Source organism: Lepisosteus platostomus, chromosome 25 (assembly GCF_059453375.1).
Source record: "Lepisosteus platostomus isolate fLepPlt1 chromosome 25, fLepPlt1.hap1, whole genome shotgun sequence".
Lineage (NCBI taxonomy): Eukaryota > Metazoa > Chordata > Actinopteri > Semionotiformes > Lepisosteidae > Lepisosteus > Lepisosteus platostomus.
In genome coordinates this window covers 7,608,372-7,627,221 of record NC_142635.1, presented here as the reverse complement: position 1 = coordinate 7,627,221, position 18,850 = coordinate 7,608,372, and the positions used below count along the sequence as shown (strand labels likewise).

The window sequence follows — 18,850 nt, the reverse complement described above, 5'->3', positions numbered from 1 at the left end:
ACTCACATTATTTTTAATTGGACTGGGATCCACAGCAGCGATGCAGTGATTTTCTGAGTGCAGCAAACTGGGGAAATTCAGCACTCCCTGGCAAGCTCAACATTTGGCGCAGACCAAAAGCATACATCAAAGAACATTTCCTGCAAATATGAGATGGTTTGATCGTCTTAAGAAAAGTTGGTGGCCAAGCAGTTATCACTCTAGCATGGGGCAAAGGAATGCAAAGGCATTTCTCTTTCCAGAGGAGCCAGGGAAACAAGCCCAAGCAAGCGTTCAGCTGTGATGAGACTGGCTTCTTTTTAAAAAGGAAGGTGACCAGGACCACTATCCTGTGGTACCTGGCTTTAAAGTCGCGAAAGACAAGCGTCAAAGCCGCATGAGACTATGCAGTGAAACTGCTGCTGGCGTACCTTTCCTTTAACCCTTGTGTTTTAATAGAAAAAAACAAACAAGCAGTGTTTATTACCAGTCTATAGAATTAAAAGCCATGAGCTACCTTGCCGGTATTCTTTGAATTGTGCATGCATGAAGCTGAATGCTATTTAAGGCCCCAAAACAGGAAGACTTGCAGTCCTTCTTATCCCCGATAAAGACCCAAAACATCCAGAAAACCTCCAGTTGGCACATTCAAATCCACTTAGCATGACTGGGAAAAATAAAACAGAGCAAGCTGAATAACAAGCAACTGCAAGGAGATGCACACTGAAGTAAGGCATTTACTGTTAATGCCTACTGGGACAGACTGTGAAAACAAGCTGTAAAGAACTTCTATAATTTCCCCCCCTGTCCCTGAGGATCTGAGGAAATAAGAGGTGATGAAACTGCACTGCACTGTGAAGGGCACCATCAGAAGAGGAGTTTTAGCAGTTCATGGCACCAAGCAAGAGAGAGGATGAGGAGCATGAGGAAGTGGTGATGTGACCTCAGTTTACTGCCAAGTCATGTGTTGATGGCCCTAATAAATGAATCATTCGTGAAAATAATCTTTTTATGGGGAGAAACATGAAATTCCAGCAGGATCTACAGGCTGTCAAAGCTACAGTATTTACAGCGCAGTTCACAAAGGGCCTGCAAAATGGAATCAGCACAAGGCATGTGCACAATAACTCCCTACATCCCCCTTTCATCATCATTACTACCTCGTCATCTTCATTGTCATCTGTGCCCGAGATGATGGCGCCATCAGCTACCATCTTATTGTTGGATCAGGTCTGTCATCATTATTATGAAATGTGAAATACTGTACAGTGTACATCAATTTAGTGCTTTAATTCTCCGTATTCAAAAATCATTATTGTATATTACAAATAAATATAGCACAAAATTATACACAAACCTTCTCACCACACAGTTCAGTAAAGAAAAGATCTAACAAATTTCAGAAATCCAGCAAATTGAAGGAGTCGAAGAAGGATTACTGTTTAAAGCCTCTTACCCAGGGTTTAAAAGTAGTAGTGATAAAGCAGAGGTAAAACTACACTATCCTGGCAACAGCCCACCGCTTTTTTAGGTGTCCCTCTGCAGAAGGCAGGATGAATTGGATGCCACTCAGTAAGATCAAGCCAGATCAATTAAGTGGATTCATTGGTCTAATGGAGTCTCAAAATCCTTTTAATGTTTATTGAGTTTGGTTCTACTTTTCATCCATGTTAATACGCTGCTATGAAAATAACCTAGGACAAAGAAACAGGGCAAGCTCATCCTGTTGCTGCTTTTAGAATGAGAAGACAGGTAAGCACAATATTCAACGCATCAATATTCATGCCATATGCAAGCTTAAAAATCAACAATGACATCAGCCGTTAGGTAAACAGAAGCATGGGCAAGGCAATGACTCTCATGTACTGCTGGTCTGGAATCTAAATGTCACTCACCCAAGTCTTCTACGGTATATTACAAAAACTAAAGATGCCAAGGTGAGAATTTGATAAATAATTCACTCCTGATCGAAAAGGCAGGCTTGAGCTAGGATTAGAAATCAAACATTGTTACACAACTCAGAGCTCTAAAATGGATAGTAACGGGGTTAATTATTAACAGCACATATGGAGTTCCAGAATTACTAGTATTTCATTTGTATTTAGCAACAATAATCAATGAAAATCAAAACTATTTTATCATGTGTGAAGATGACCTTTCTATGAGGGAAGAACTCTAGATTAGACTGGTTTTACCTTTGGGCTTGACATCCTGATCACAACTGGCAGCGACGACTGGGTTACTGTCTCAGTCATGCTAGCCTCAGTTTATTTTACCTTTGCAGTGCATCTGCTGGAGAGGGAGGTAAATGAAGACTTTACAGATTACAGTAAGGCAGGGTATACAGTAAGGTTTTCCCTTTCCTTGGGATCAGGGAACATCAGAGACGAATGAACCTCAGATCAAAAGATTCTTGAGGGCTAACTCAAACAGAGTATGATTCGGTTGTTCTGTCGAAGGGATGCCTAGCCCCTGGAGTAAGGTGAAACCCAGGGTCTCCTGAAGGTGCACTGAGATAGGGAAGGTTGCTGAGCAGCGGACTGCAGGGGAGCAAAGTTGTAATCATGTGGTGAGAGGTGATTGTTAGGAAAAGGGAGCTTCCTAATAAACGTTTGTTATTACCTCTCTGAGAGAGTGGTAGGTTCACATAAGATGGAGTTTCGACCAGCCTCTCACCACCTCCTTTAAGGCTATTCAACAACAGTGAAGGAAACAGCAGATTGCTGGTATTATAAGACAAACCTAAGGCTTTGCAGATGCAAAAAATGTAAGGGAGTTCATATTAATGTCAGAGTCACATCACTAAAAGGACAACTGTGAAATCAGGAAATGACCTTGACACAGGTAAGGTATGACAACTGTTGAATGAAAATGATTCGCTTCAGAAACAGTGAAAGAACATACTGTAGCTCTGTCGTATTTTGCTGCAAGTCTGGATAGGAAGAAAGCAAAAGGCAATTGAAATGCCTGTCTTTTATGGTGATTTTCTTATCCTGCAAGACAGGAATAGTGGAAAAAAAAGGTCTCATAAACTGCTACACATAAACAGTCATTATTTCAGATCACCAACTCCTATTCTCTCTCAGAAGACAAGATACTGTACTTAAACTTTATTCTGCCCATGACAATATGTCACTCTAGTACACTAAAAGATCAGGATCAGACTGACGGTGCACACATACAGCCTCAAAGCCTACTTTACAACAGCTAAAAACAGTGCTTCTATTGAACTTTAAATTCGATCCTGAATATCATGACTCATCCCTTCATAAATAATAAATATATACATACACAAAAACATATATTACTTTCTTGGCTTTAACAAACAAATCATGCTTTATGCTTTACTGATTGCGTAACAGACTTATTAAAAGTCCTGTACTGACGCACATTCAGTACAACGATGTTCACTGTTCTTCTTAAAAAGGTACTGTACAGTGTTATCTTCTGCCAGGGTATTCATTCTTCCTTAGACAGCTAGGCACCAGAGACAAACTCCACCGAGCACGGGCGTATGTTCAACCAGACCACACTTCTCTTTACTGGCTATGTAATTCGCTGCTCACTGGGATATTTTAAGCCAAGAGAGAATTGTAAAATTGCCCTTTGCTAAATTGAGTATTGTTGCTTAATTGCCCCACAGAGTAACAGCAATAGTGAGAAAAAAAAACGGCTCAAAGGAATATTTTGTAATATAAATATTTGTATGTTATAAAGGAAGGTATTAAGCTTTAGTTTTGATAATCAGGAAACTAATTTGCCATGTTTCTCCCTAGCTGGCCAATAACATTGACTCAGTCTTAGTGATGGTAGGAACAGTAAACACCAACAGCAGGGAGAGGTACAAGTTTACAAAGCACCATTACTAAGCACAAATGCACATTATTGCATCAGCAAAGATGTGGTTAATCACACATTAGATTCTTAAGTAATTCTAGAACAAAAACGAATGTTCTTCCTGAAAGTGCCAGAGTAAAAATGAAGTCATGCGATCACCACTGTCATATACTGTATTGTTAGAAAAGGGCTCTGATTCATTGAAATGAATTGTTGAGATTATTGATTGTTAATTGGCTTGTTTACTGTGGTGTCTCTCTTTTCTGAAATCCCTTGAGTGGTGGGTCAAATTACGGGCTAAACTTGGAAATGTGGGAAAAAAAACTCAAAATTGGGAATAAAGAGAAATAATGCAATTTAGAAACTTGAAATGCAACTCGAAACTTAGGTACTATGAAAATGCAAAGTGGAATCTGAAGTATGATTATTTATCTTTTTCCCTGAAGAACTACCTTCAGCAAAAATTAGCCTGTTTGTTCAATTTATTGCTATACCACTTGTCAATGCCATTAGTCTAAACCAAAGAGATCTAAAACACATTCAGGACAAGCAAAAACTTTCTATAAGCAAATGTACATTAAATACCATAAAAATAATCAAAGTAACTAGGCTTTGACCCAAAAAAATGCCTTTATTTTTTAACAATGTGACTATCTTAAGTAACAGAATCTGAAATAATATACTCCACCATTTTAAAAATTCATTGAGGGCTCATTTTAAAAGAAAAGGCGACAGCAAAAATCAATACTGCACATCCAAGTTATGATGCAGAAGGCAGAAGTTTTTAAAATCCTCAGCCAGTCGTGAAATTGCAGAGGCTTGCCTTCCTGCATGTTTACTATTGATTTATGTTAACAACCCTGTTAGAAAAATAAAACATATGAAAATTAAATCATAGTTTAATAATACTCTATAGGCATAAAATGTTCTATTCACTGAATGATGAGGACTGTATTATGTGGCACACATGGCACTTTGATAATATCCATCTCCTTTTCATCTCCTGTCATTCTGATATTATGTTTTGTGATACACTATGTGTGCATCAAAGAAAGCCATACAAGACACACATACACAGTATAAACAAAATAAAATATAAACCTTTATTCCATTAATAAAGTGTCAATTTCCTGCCATTTCCTAAGGTCATTATGAAAAAGCGGCCACTCCTGGCATTTAAAATAGAAAATCAGATCACTAAATCCCCGGTAATCTCATTCGTTCTCTGCCACACTGTGAAGCTGGCTTCAAATACTTGCTGTCTCCTTGGGAGTCACATGGTCTGGTTACTGCTGATTTATTTGTTTATTGCTGTCACAGCTTCTACTACCTCTTGAATCATCAAGGCCATTTTTAAGTATATATCTGTGTAGACACTTGCTCAAGCTTGAAATGATCTGAAAAGCAATTGCATTACAATATGTATTTCCACTTGAGACTGTGAAAACTATCAGAGCTATCAAGACATTCTGGTTTTCTATATATACAGTAAGAGGATACAATTTATTTAATTTTTTATACTTCAGCCATTCCTTTTTTTGTTGATAAAAGACCAAATATCTCTGCCCTAATCACACTAAATACATAGACAAGAAGTGGGAAATGTTATTTTGGAAAATCCTTATACTGCAATGGTTAGCACTGCCATCATGTAGTGTTGGGACCCTGGGTTCAATTCCAGACCTGGGGTGCTGCCTGTGTGGAATCTGTACAGTATGTTCTCCCAGTTTGTGTTGGTTTCCTCTCACAGTCCAAAAACAAGCTAGCAGGCTTCTGAGAAAACTGGCCCTGGTGGGAGTGTGTGTGTTTGTGTCTCTGTGTGCCCTACGATGGACTGGCGTCCCATCCAGGGCATACCCTGCCTTGCACTTGTCTGCCCCCTCCCCCCCGGTTCTGAACCGGATGAAGCTGTTAGATAACGAATGGATGTACTGTACTCCGATCACAAATTATTACCACAAAACTCAACTAAATTTACATTGCTTTCCACAACATCTTTCTTATGTACACACCATTTGTAAAAAAAAGCTACACACAATCTGACTGTTTCAGTTCTTTCGCAACATAATATCTATGGGAAATGTTCCATGAGTGATCAGTATGTTCTTGAAAATAATTTAGACAATCAACATAACAAACTTATAATATAGTCTATAATTTATTTTTATGCTTACAACAAACCTAATTTACATATAAAAACAAATGGAATGCATATGTTATGTACACAATTTTTTTTTTATAATTGATAGTACTGATAATGTTAATGATAATGTTGATAATGTTGCTTTATTAGCCCTATACAATTTCTTGCATTAGGAATTCGTCTTTTCGCATACCCCAGCTTGCTCTCCATGAGACACAGACACACAGACAGGGAGAGAAGCTTGGGTCAGAGCGCAGGGTCAGCCATTGTACAGTGCCCCTGGAGCAGTTGGGGTGAAGGGCCTTGCTCAGGGGCCCAACGGAGTAGGATTTCTCTGCCGGCTGCGGGATTTGAACCGGCAACCTTCCAGTCACAGGCACAGATCCTTAGCCACAGAGCCAATTGTCATTAGTATAAACATTTATTCTTTTCTACTAGTAGAATGACAGATGTTAAGGTTTTCCCCCAGGGGGTATTTATTTATATAATGTCCAATTGTATTCAGTGTGAGCCTTCAAAACATTTCACACAAACATTCCTCGTGAGGAACCAATTATGTAACCATTAAGATTTCATTTCTCGAACGGCTTAAATGGAAAAGCACAACCCTTCCGTAAGTATTTACAAACAATTCTAACATGCAGTACCAATTCTTGGATAGCAGCCTCCAGGTCGATGTCAGATGTGCATGAGAAGCAGGCTTGGAGCACATCCAATTAATGTAAGTAACAAGAAACAAATTAAAAATGTAAAATGTTCATGCTCATCCACATTGTCAAGTTTCAGAACAGATGACACAGTGAAAGAAAACACAGCTTTTTATGGAAATGGATTACAACAAAGTTGTGCCTTATGCTCCTAAGCATATGGATAGTGGAAGCAGGAATCACAACTGGAAAGATTTAAGCACAACAGACCTGAACAAAGCCTTTGTATGGGATTGCAACTGAGATACTTATAGGGAGAGGAAAAGATGACTTACTGCATATTTCAGTCAGTTATTGTGTCTTACACCACAGGATAATCACTTGATCACTTGTATATTCATCAAAATCCCAAGGGCAAAAAAACTGGCAGAGATCACACAGTGTCTGCCACCAAAATCTTTATATAAACACTAAATTGTCGCAACGAAATGAACCAAGTCTGTTTTAATCGGGGCCAAACATTGCTACTGCCCATGACATCTCTTCAAATACAATACTGTGCAGGTATAAGCAACATGCAAGCACTTAATACTACAGCGGAGCAAATCTGTCAATGGTAAAAATCCCTACAGACATGAGGGGTACAGCATCAGTTTTAATGATTCTAGTATGGTCCCGTGGGAGGACTGTTAACATTTAACAAGCAATTGGACCCTACCCTCCTCTATGAACAGTGTCCTTGAGCCACAGAGGGAGACCGTCAAATCTGTTACCATTTGCAGACAAGACTGCTGCAGCGTATTGAAAAAAGACGGTATATCAAAAGCACACTTTATTCTGGTAAATGAGCCGTGGGTTTGCTTCAGTCGATAAAATCATTGCACGCATTAGCATTAAAGCTTGAGACAGCTTGCCCTGACAAACCATTGTGTCTGTTGCACTGTTAGCAACCTTGTTCAGTGGAGCCAGTTACAAACGCTACGCCAATACCTGTAATCCTGAGGAACCTGACAGCAATCAGATACTCCTGGTCAGCTACGCCACTACAGAAGAATCTGTGTTTTTTGACATAGTATTGCAAAACAGTACATAGAGTGAATCTAAGCCTGGATAAATAAGACCTTTAGCATATTGCAGGTTATTATCAGATGGATTGTCATAAAGCCTAACATGGGTTAAATAAGCTTAATCTATTATTTCTGCAATTTCAAATCTGTAATAAGGCAAAAATGACCATGTGGGGGGAAAAATGCATCTTGCCCACTGTGTTTAAAATTAATAAAATTGTTTATTGATTTTATCACAATAACAACTCACAAACCATTACTAAATCACAGTGATTGAGCACACAAGTTGCTCAATCAGGAACCAATTATGCAGTGGCAGAGTTTTGGTATTCAGAAACAAAGCCGCTCAGTACTGTACCTCTTACAAATCATAGGAACTAATGTTAACCGCACAACAATTAAGCGTGTGCCAGTTATAGATTATTCCAACTGTTCTTACAAGTCTTATCTAACCACGTACAGGATGTCAGGTGTGTATTAGTAATTAACTGCCCTTAGAATTGGTACGTCTACCTTGTAAGTCAAATGATATCCATGATACTAAAGCCTCTCAGCCTCAAAACTTCTGAAGAACAAGCCACTTGATATGCAGATAAGATTTACTTAGTGTATTGCTCATCATTATAGGTTTGAAATGATCCTACCCTTTCTTTTTATACCTACAGTATTATTTTTCTTTACCATAATGGCACAAGGTGACTCTTAACAATCCTCACATCTCCTGTACCTGAAGTTCAGTATTTGATCTCTCATTTACTGATTGACTGTAGTTAGTCACTTAATTGCATATACTGTACATTACTCTAATTCATTAGAGGTATGTGTAGGGGGTGTTATTCTTGTGTTCTCTTTCTTATTTTTTTCAGCATGGAATAAACCTATTACTTGTTCTATTAAATGTATCCTTGAAGCTGACAGCTTATAAAAGACCATATCTGAAAACATCGCAGTACACGTTTTATATGTCGACGATGATTGCTGAAGGATATTCTAACATTCACAGCCTCTGAAACAACAATGCCGGCATAATTCCAAATTAATATATTTTACACAATAACTGTCAGCAAAAATGAAAACTAACAGGCGCCAAGGATTTTCATATGCACAGCATACATAGAAACATTGCATTACTGTAATAATATCAGCATGAATGAAAGCAATTTACATTGAAATTATAGTTGGTAAACTGTTGCCCACAACAGCAAAACACAGTAAGCAAGAAAAAATCAACTTGTAGCTAAGGGTTTCCAGGATTTAGTGTCTCAGTGACATACACTGTATGACAAATCTTCCTTAAAATATAAGATAAAGGGTATTTTTAAGATCTATGTGACAGAAAAGATATGAATTTCTCCATTAAAAATGAGGATACAAGGATACAAAAACCGAGAAAGCCTGTTCCATCCATTGTAATGGAAAGAATATACTTATCAAAACAAAAATGAAAGACCAAAACAAGAATCCTGCACAAACACAAAGTTAATGAGGTGCTGACAGACACATACAGTACTGTATTCTCAACTGCTTAATAACTTATTAAACTCTGTCCAACAAACTCATACAGTAACTCAAGGGCAGCTTTTTCCATTTTTAGCACATTGCAAAATAAGCCAACGCTGATACAAAATCTTTCTGCCATCTTAAAATGATTCACTTCATATTGCGTATAAAAGAATCAGTTTTCATTGTACCGTTTGTTAAGTTTGTAAAAGCACTGCTGATGCTGATTTCTGACAATTGCTTCGATACGCTAATCAAGTACAGTAGTTCTAATTTGAACGCACTGTGTGTGAGTTAAGACCTGTGTGTCCTGCTTTTTAACTGTTTCTGATCAAAATGACTAGTCGGAATGAGCACATGACAAAGTTAGACGCAAAGTGTGTTAGTGTGACTCCAGAGCGCATTAACACACTGCTCTCAGCGTCTGAGCCGGCTGCTGCAAGATGAGCCGCTGCGGTCCGCTGAGGCAGCTGCCTGGTCACCGCTGTCTCCTGTTCTCAGCGATGATGGGTTCAGTCCTGCCGTCAGTCATTCGAACTCAGGGCAGAAGACACATATGGCCCCGTCACTGTTATCCTGAGGTTGCGCCACTGTCCTGTATGAAATCCGAGCAGGGCGCCCCAGCATTGGCGTGCGGCAAAATTAGCATTTCGGGATTGGCTTGCAGAAATGGACATTTGCCAGGTCAAAGACTTTGCCAAGATCTCGAAGAACAATGAGGGTGCCCTCTGGCTGTGCACGGAAGGCATTCACGTTTTAAAGCACTTCAAATCATCCACCCCCCCGTTAGATTGGGAAAGGGAATAACCAGCACTATACTCGCTGCTAAACCTCCGCATAACCTCGGGTCACTTCAAGTCGTTAGTGTTCGTTAGTGAATGAGACGCACAACCCCTCGGCCTGCCTCCATCTCAGATTTTCCCTGGCCCATAGCAGGCCGTGACTTCAGTGCTCAGGTGTGAGCTACCCCTGAGTAGACTCCAAGCAGGTCATTTACCTACTGATGCATGCGTTATTTCTACCACCTGGAAACAATTACACAGCTGGATCAGACAGATGTGATGTCTCAGGGCCGGTGAGGTGACCCTCTGATACTCAGGACAGGCCTGACACCTCACAGAGGCAGGTTCCCGGCTTCTTTACACCCATCTGCTTATTGCTGAAGCATAACCACTCATTCTCCAGGCACCGTTTTTACACAGACAGGTCGCCTTCACTCAAGTGAACAGCAGCCAGGTGATTTTTACAAAGGACAAAATGCTCAAGGACAAAATGCTTGTAACTTTCATTGGTCTTGCATTTTCAAAGGCTATTTTTAAAGATTCTTATACAGTATATCTCACTTTGGTCATTCTAAACTCAACTCAGATGCTCCAGATGCAGAGTGTGTGTTTTGAAATGAGCTCAGTAGTTTGTTATAAGGAATGATAATTCTTAAACAATCAACAAACCTCTTTACTTCCTATTAAAAATGTAAATAACGCTATGAATGTTATGTGTCCATTAAGCTAGTGGTGTAAAACATAAGACTGCTGTGTTTTCATTGTGCTTCAGCATATTTATACAATATGTGTATTGTATATAAAATACACTTTTCAGAGCAAGTTAAGGAGAAACTACGTGGCAACAAAACTACTGATTCTTAAGTGAAACAACAATAACAGGCGGAGCGGTGGCTCCGTGGCTAAGGATCTGCGCCTGTGACTGGAAGGTTGCCGGTTCAAATCCCGCGGCCGGCAGAGGAATCCTACTCCGTTGGGCCCCTGAGCAAGGCCCTTAACCCCAACTGCTCCAGGGGCGCCGTACAATGGCAGACCCTGCGCTCTGACCCCAAGCTTCTCTCCCCGTCTCTGTGTCTGTGTCTCCCTGGAGAAAAGCTGGGGTATGCGAAAAGACGCATTCCTAATGCAAGAAATTGTATAGGGCTAATAAAGAAACATTAAACATTAATGTCATTTCTCATACATGTCATTCATACTTCAATAAATCCTCTTGCACAAAGACTAAACCATTCGTTCTTAGGAAACTAGACTTCAACTTCTGAATAACAAAGTACAATTAGATCAATACTATAAAATGAATAAAACAGCCTTGATACTGTACGTACAATTAACAAGAAATGTTAAATTGTACAATCCCTTATAATTTGTGCACTCTAAAGGGTGCTTAAATGCTTTGTTTGACTAATTTGTTAAATTGAAGTAGCGCACTCCTTAAAAGGTTTTTTTGCAACACATAATTCAAACTGTAACCTTTTTGAACATTTGAATATTTTACATTCTGTAGATATATTTTAATAAACTAACATTTAAAAACAGGTTTAAGGTCAAAGTCAGCGAAATCATGCAAATGATAAAGGACTATTTTAATGTGTTTGGGTTTCAATAACATTATCCAATATGTTATTTATTCTGCATTTTGCACTGGCATTTTTGTCTTTCATACTTATTTCTTCAAGAAAAAAAATAAATTTTAAATAATTGGTTTCATCTACCTGTCTGTCTGAAAAAGATGTTTTGATTCCATGCAGCGTTTCTGACTCATTCTTCTGAATGCGTATTAAAACTTGTTATTCAGGCAAAGTCATTTTTTTGTAGGAAGTGTAGCATCTGTTAGCCCAAAACCGTGTGACTACAGCTCTGTGCAGACATGTGTGTCTGAGATAAAATCTCCATTTCTAAGAGGAAGATAAAAACAACATATGGACTCAATACTGCAAGGTGCAGCAAAAATGAAACCACTAAAATATTGAAACCTGGACCTTAAAGATAGTTATAGATGAGTATTCTTCACACCAACTAGAACGTCAATGATTTTTCTTCCCTTAAAATTATTAACACATTTTACTACTTGTGTAGGTTTGTTCCTATTATTGTGCATTTTAAGTGTAAACAGTTTGTGGCAACATGACAGTGTAAGAACTGCACATCCTAAAGAAGGACTTCTTTCTCAATTTGTTTAAGGCAAGAGCAGTAACAGGTCACTTATTTGTATGCAGTAATCAATGACTAATGTGATGTACAGTGTAACACATTGCAAATGTATTCAGACCCATGTTGAAAGCAAAAAAAAAGAATAATTGATATGAAAGGAAAATTGAAAAGCCATGATTTTATGAATTTCAAAAGCCTTTTAGCCAACCTAATTTAAAGTGCACAGAAGAACTAAAAAAACCTCTTAACACAGTTCATTGAGGGATCTCTTTCTGTGAGCAATAACAGTGGTTCACATGAGTTCCAAATACATACACTTATCTCTGTAAAGTCCCACTGTCAGATAGTGAATTCCAAGCAATTTCAATCCAAAATCCAACTATGAAGACCTAGGAGCTTTCAAAACAACTAAGGGTTAAAGTCGTATTAAAGCCCAGATCAGGAGAAGGATATAAAACCATTTCAAAATCTTTTAATATGTCTTTCACCTACATCAGGCTGTTCCTCCAAATGGAGCAGTCAAGCACAGAGGAAACTGGTCTAAGATGCCTCTTTGAGGCCAACTTCATCTTTGGAAGAGTTACAGAGGAAGAAAAAACCCATGGGTCAGCAACATCACTCCACAAATGGGTATTCTATGGAACTGAAAAATAATGATCTCACCATCCACATGGGGTTTGCAAGAGAACACCTACTGTAAGTGATACTGCAAACACTTTCATGGTCAGACAAGACAAAATTGGAACTCTGGTCTAAATGCAAAGTGTCACATCTGATGCACAACCAGCACAGTGCATCTCGCTGACAACACCATCCCACCTGTGAGGCATGCTGGCGGCAGCATCATGTTATAATTCTGCTTCTTGTCAGCACATGACAGGATGATCAGAAAGACAGATGAGAATAGCGATGCAGAAAGGTACTGGCCAATCTTAGAGGAGAACCTGCTTCAATCCACTAAAGACCTCAGACTGGGACAGAAATTCACCTTCCTCCAAGAGAACCATCCAAAGTACAAGGCCAAAACTTTGGATCTCAAGAGTAGGCAAATGAATGCCCTTGAGTGGCCCGGTCAAAGTCTTAGCTTCAATCTTATTGAGAATGTGGGGAAAGATTTGAAAACTGTTGTTCATAAAAAATCCCTAAGAAACATGAAAGACCTTGAGCAAATACGCCAAGAAGAATGGACAAAAAAAAAAAAACTGCACCAAGCTGATATGCAAAGTTGGTAAAGATTTAGCTAAAAACACTTGCAGCACTATGTAATTTCTACCAAAGATCCTTCCACCAAATATTCATTCATGGTTCATGGGTTTCAGTATGTATGTCAACATACTGTAATATTTCATTTTTCTCTTTTGCTGACTAACTCCAACATACAGTATCTTAGCCTTAGACACCTTCTATTTGAGCATTTAGGCTTTGAATAAAAGTTTAAAAATAGAAAGCCTATGAATATGTATGCAAAGTATACTGTATACAGAGAAAGTAAAGCTTGGATACTGTACATTGTGGTTTGTTAAAAACAACAGGCCATACACAGTTAAATACTCCATTTGTTTTATGATTAAGTATTAACATTAAAAAATACCTTAATTTTAATATAGGCAAGTCCTTTAAAATCTCTTTTAATACAATCTCCTTCATTTGTATAGAATAATTATTAATTATCACAGACTAATACCCCAGTGTCTAAAAATACCTGGACTCATTTGTCCTTAACAGGAAATTAATAAGTCTGAAATTAAGCAATTAGGGCATCCGGTGACTTCTAATTAGTATTTAGGATCTCAACTTAATTACCTAAATGATAGCTGCTCTCCAGGCAATAGAACCTTCTCCTCTAAGGAGTGGATACCTTTCACTTGTGAGGTGTTCAAAATGGAACCTCTCTCATTCTACTAGGCCACTTTACTGAGCCGAATGACAAAATCTTTCCAAGCCTCAAAAACAGAGCTCCATCACAAGCATGACATACAGCAACCCAAAGCACAGGCAGACTTCAGGATTGTAGAAGTTACTATTTGGTTTGAGTTCTGCTTTTCTGACTGGACGGTGCTTTTCCAACATGCTGCTCACCTGCCTCCCCCACCCCCTCCACTTGATACACATGCAAAAAATCAGAGAATTACATCACAGGTCAATGGGTCACATTCAGGTCACTCGGTGGGCAAAGTCTAGGATATCTGGACAACATCTGTGCATTCTAAACTTGACCTCTGTTGGGTTTTTGTGTTGTTGTTTTTTTACCTGGTGTTAAGCAATTCTCAATGTTAACATTGTTCTTGCAAAATTCTGAAACCCCCAGGGCGGCAAGATAGCTTAGATCCATTAGATGACTGGCAAATTACAGTTTGTGCCGAAATATGGGGCCGAATCGCCAGTTTCAGTTCTCAGCAGTAATAACCCACTCTGCTCCCGCACTGTGATAAAAAAAAATCTAAAGTGCTAATTGTAAATGTCACTGCAGTTCACTTTGAAGTCTGCATTTGAATGTCTTGGAAATTGAGCTTTCAGACTGAACTCCTGCCTCCTACCAAATGACATTTAAAAACGTACTTTTATCTATTATTAAAATGTGTTTGGACCCATTTCTACATTTCACATAGGAAAACAATAAACTGCTGACATGTTAATTGGCATTGCTACTGTATGTAAATCACGTGGAGATACAGTATGTGTTCAGTTTCCCCTGCGTGTGGAGGGCCTCCTAGCACTGCCCATTAACCAAGCACTTGCTTGTCTTGTGTGTGCATGAGATTGTGTTTTGAAGCACCATACATGAAAACACAATTTAAATCTCTCACACCCGCTCCACACTTGGTAGAGCTGGTGCTAACTCTCCCTCCACCTCAAAGCTAACAACAAATAAATGCCCTGCTTTTTGAAAGCACCGGCTGTATGAAATGAGTAATGCTAGCGAATGGAAGATACAGTTAGGCTGTGGACTTGGTTGGACACTGGTGTTGTATCCTTGAGCAAGGTGCTTCACTCAGACTGCTTCCTGAAAATTGTGTAAAAAAACTTTAGGACCAGCTACAAATGTAAGTCACATTGAACCGCATCATGCAAATACATTAACAATACTGCGCTGGCACAGTGTCAGTCAATTTAATTTTAACCTCATCCAGCCTCTGGGTTCGGTGTATTACCTCAAAGAGGACTATGTGACCACAGGTGCAAACAGAGAGGCCCAAGCCAAGCTGCAGTGCTCAGTCGTATTTAGGATAGCAACAGCATCTGGGCAGTAAAATAGCTGAGTGGAGTGGTTTAAAACTGGAGGGATGCATAAAATGCTAACTACAGTATAATCAAATAATCGGGTGAAATATTGCTATGTGTTTTGACATATTGTATTCTATTTTATCATTACATAATACAGCTTTGGGTTTCTATGGCTGACAAATCAGTAAGGCTGCACCGAAATAATCCCCTCACAGGAAATATTGGTTTTATATCTCAAATTACTGTACGCAGTATCATGTGGAGAACATCACACACTGCTTACACCGTTTCCGATCCCTATAAGCTTTGCTGATGGTCCTTTACATATCAGAAAATGGTTAGATCACCTGCCAATGTCATCGGTTCACACTACACTACAGTACAATCTTCAAAACTGAACAACTCAGGATGAAGGAGAACATCCGACAAAATTAACTCGAATTACTTACAAACAAAGCATGCCACAGCACACTGATATTAATCGTAACAGAACAATGTTAACTTCAGAAATCAGTCGTGCACTTTCAATAAAAAGCCAAGTAAAAAGGCTACTTCGAACAAGGAACAGGGAAAGCAACAGCAGGCAAATATTAGTCTGCTACAAATATCGCATTGTTTAATTACCTTAAATTTGCAAAGAGTAACAACAAAATAATTGTATCCTCAATAATAATAATAAAAAGTTTGTTAAGCTTCAAAGACAAAATATCGGTGCAGGAACTTGGGAGGTAAAAATGTAGCAAGAACATGACTTAGTAATTGTACTGATAACGTCACGCTCCTTACCTTAGGAAAACGGGCTCCCCTTGCCTGACGGTAATATTGTCCATCACTCTGTTATCAGATTGGGATTCTCCGCTCCGGACTGGTACTCCTGCCGGTACAAGAAACAGCAGTCTGAGAGACATCACAACCAGGCACTTCCAAGACACCGCGAAGTAGCCAAAAACACTCATCTTCAGTTCAAATAAGACTCCACTCTGCACACGGGATAAGTGGGAATTCCGTCAGGTCAGTGCAGATGCATACAGCAGGTTTACAACTCCAAGCGGGGGCAAAAATACTTAATCCAGCTCCTCACTCCGGATAAAGCATCGGGATAAAAATAACCCGTTATTTTGTGCTGCGCAATTGAATTTTTCAGCAATTGGCGTTGCTTCTGGAGCTCCCTGCGCACTGATTAAAACCACCACCACCACAACGACAAAAAAAATCACATTAAATTACTGCATCAACAACAAAAGCTGTCTTCGCGAAACCACCACAGTCTTTTCTTTACGCTACGGATTTAGCAACTTGGATGGATTTAAATCAAGTGTATTTGAAATGCAACTTCAGCACGGAAAAGGCAGATAGCTCGGCGAACGGACACAGAAATCCCGAGTTAATCAATTTGAGGAGAACTTTAATAGCAGATCCGAAAAGCACTGCACACAGAAAAAAAAACGTGAAATGATTAAAACCCCAAATTCTCAGCTGGATGCAAAGGCTGCTTTGATTGGTTGTGCGTTATTGAGCGAAGATGAACGACATTCCCTTGGGATAAATTTTGAAGTGCTTTATATATATACACACTTATTTTCCTTGTGGGATTGTAATTGCAGTTGGTGAAAGCAGTGAAGTGACTGCAAACAGTTCGACTGCAGCACAGAGCTACAGTACCCAGAGTAAGGAACTGAGCTTTTTTGCCTTCTTGCTCCGGTCTGTACTGTAGATTGTGAGTTCTCTCAATACCCTCCACAACATCGCTGTATCACAGACTTAGAAAGTGTTGTCATGGCAGCAAGAACACTCCTAAGTAGCAGTATAGATACAAGGCAAAGAACATTATAGCTAAAACCCACTTCTGCTATACAGCCAATGCAAATATAGCTAAATCCCCTCTACTGATAGCGCAGCCAATGTAAAGGAAACATGTTTGTTTGGTACAGTGAGGAGGCAACTTTAAGACAAGGAGGAGGGCTTATAAAAACCTGCATTAACCTGTAAACAGCATAAAAGCAATACTCGGATTGATTACCTGTGCAAACATTAAAAGCTGATAAAAGTAAGCTGTGGAAGTGATGCAATTTAAATCTCTTTGGAACAGGTACTGTTAGTGGATTGCTGCTGAAACAGATGTACTGTAATATTTCAATATTGGTTTCTTAATGCCCATGCCGTATACAGACTCAGTTGAACCTGAGGAGGATCTAGAAATTCCCATGAATATTCTGACAACATGAAGAATATAATATCACCCATTATAAAACACGGAGACTGCACAGTATATCTGCCCAACGCAGTTACGTTTCTTAATACATCATGCAGAGGAGTATAGATTTCTACATAAAGAAAAACTCTGAAAATGTCATGTGTGTTCCAGCAGTCTGAGACACTCACCCAAGTAGATGGCTCGCGTCCTGAGCTATAACAGAGGAAAATTAAACATGACTATCTAGGACAGCTCCAGCGGTAGACATACAGTATGAGCAACACAATTACACTACTGTATGTGTTTCAGAAATGGCAGCTGTGTGAAAAAGCCCATATTTGTGAGTAAATGAAAGTGTGTTTATATGTTTGTATAGGAATAATTAAATATACTGTATTTCATTCAAACGTGGGGGTACGTATTCTGGATTACTCTCATATTAGGAAAATTCAGTATTTCAGGAATTTTGTATTTTATGGTAGCCCAGACAATTAAGTATTGCACTCCATTGGCCTTCCCTGAGAAAGTATGGCAATTGTGCAGTATATACTGCAAATATACCAGCCTTTACTGCAGATATTAACAGTATTGTTGTTTCCTGTGTCCTATATTTTGGATAATCACAGCCGAACTTACCAAGGGCACACAAAGACGAACTCTAGTAGCTGTTGTTCCCAAGCAGCACAAAATAACAGCGCTTAGCCACTGCAAAGTGGTAATCATGTCAATAAAGCTGACGTGGTAATTAAAGCATTTTCCCATACAAACCACAGCCATGCATGCCTCTAAGACATCGTGGCGTAAGTTGTGCCCTTTAACAGTACTGGGAAGAACAAAGTCTGTAGGAATTCTGAGGACTTGGGATGAGTCAAAGGTCACATACTGTATAATCAAGCCAGTCATCAGTTAAACATTTCAGTCTTTTATGCTCAAAAGAGTGACAAGCTTGCAGTGAAATGGAATCAGTGGCTTCATCGCAGCTATTAGAGACAGCTAATAACTACAGAATATGGAAGATAATTGTATCACAGCTCTAGAACCTTGCAGATCTGTGCAGAGTAATTCAGCCTTTCCTGATTCTTTTAAGGATGGATTTGCAATAGATGTTCTGTAGCTGACTGCCTTGATTGGCAGAACAGAAGTTTAATAATTCCATAAATGTCACCTGAACACAGCACAAAAGGAAAAACATGGCAAATGACTTCAAATGTTAAACCATTCATACAGTATGTGCTTACTGTACATGTAAAACAGAAACAAACATGTTGCTTTGCATTGTATCCTATTTTTCTTCGAGATTTAGTACTATTTGACATGAAAATTCT

At 39.0% G+C, this 18,850-nt stretch overlaps 1 protein-coding gene across 6 annotated transcripts in view; it reads right to left on the bottom strand.

Annotated features, from left to right (window-relative positions):
* The window catches only part of ntm (neurotrimin), a 357,038-nt gene that overhangs the window by 130,725 nt on the left and 207,463 nt on the right, over positions 1 to 18,850 (bottom strand). For 2 of the 6 annotated variants that reach the window (XM_088619206.1, XM_088619209.1), the window contains exon 2: positions 16,118 to 16,205. In XM_088619206.1, coding sequence (XP_088475332.1) covers positions 16,118 to 16,205 — 88 coding nt within the window. Of the gene's footprint in view, positions 1 to 16,117; positions 16,866 to 18,850 lie in introns of those variants that run through there. The other 4 variants (XM_088619205.1, XM_088619208.1, XM_088619207.1 and 1 more) reach the window with 4 other exon arrangements.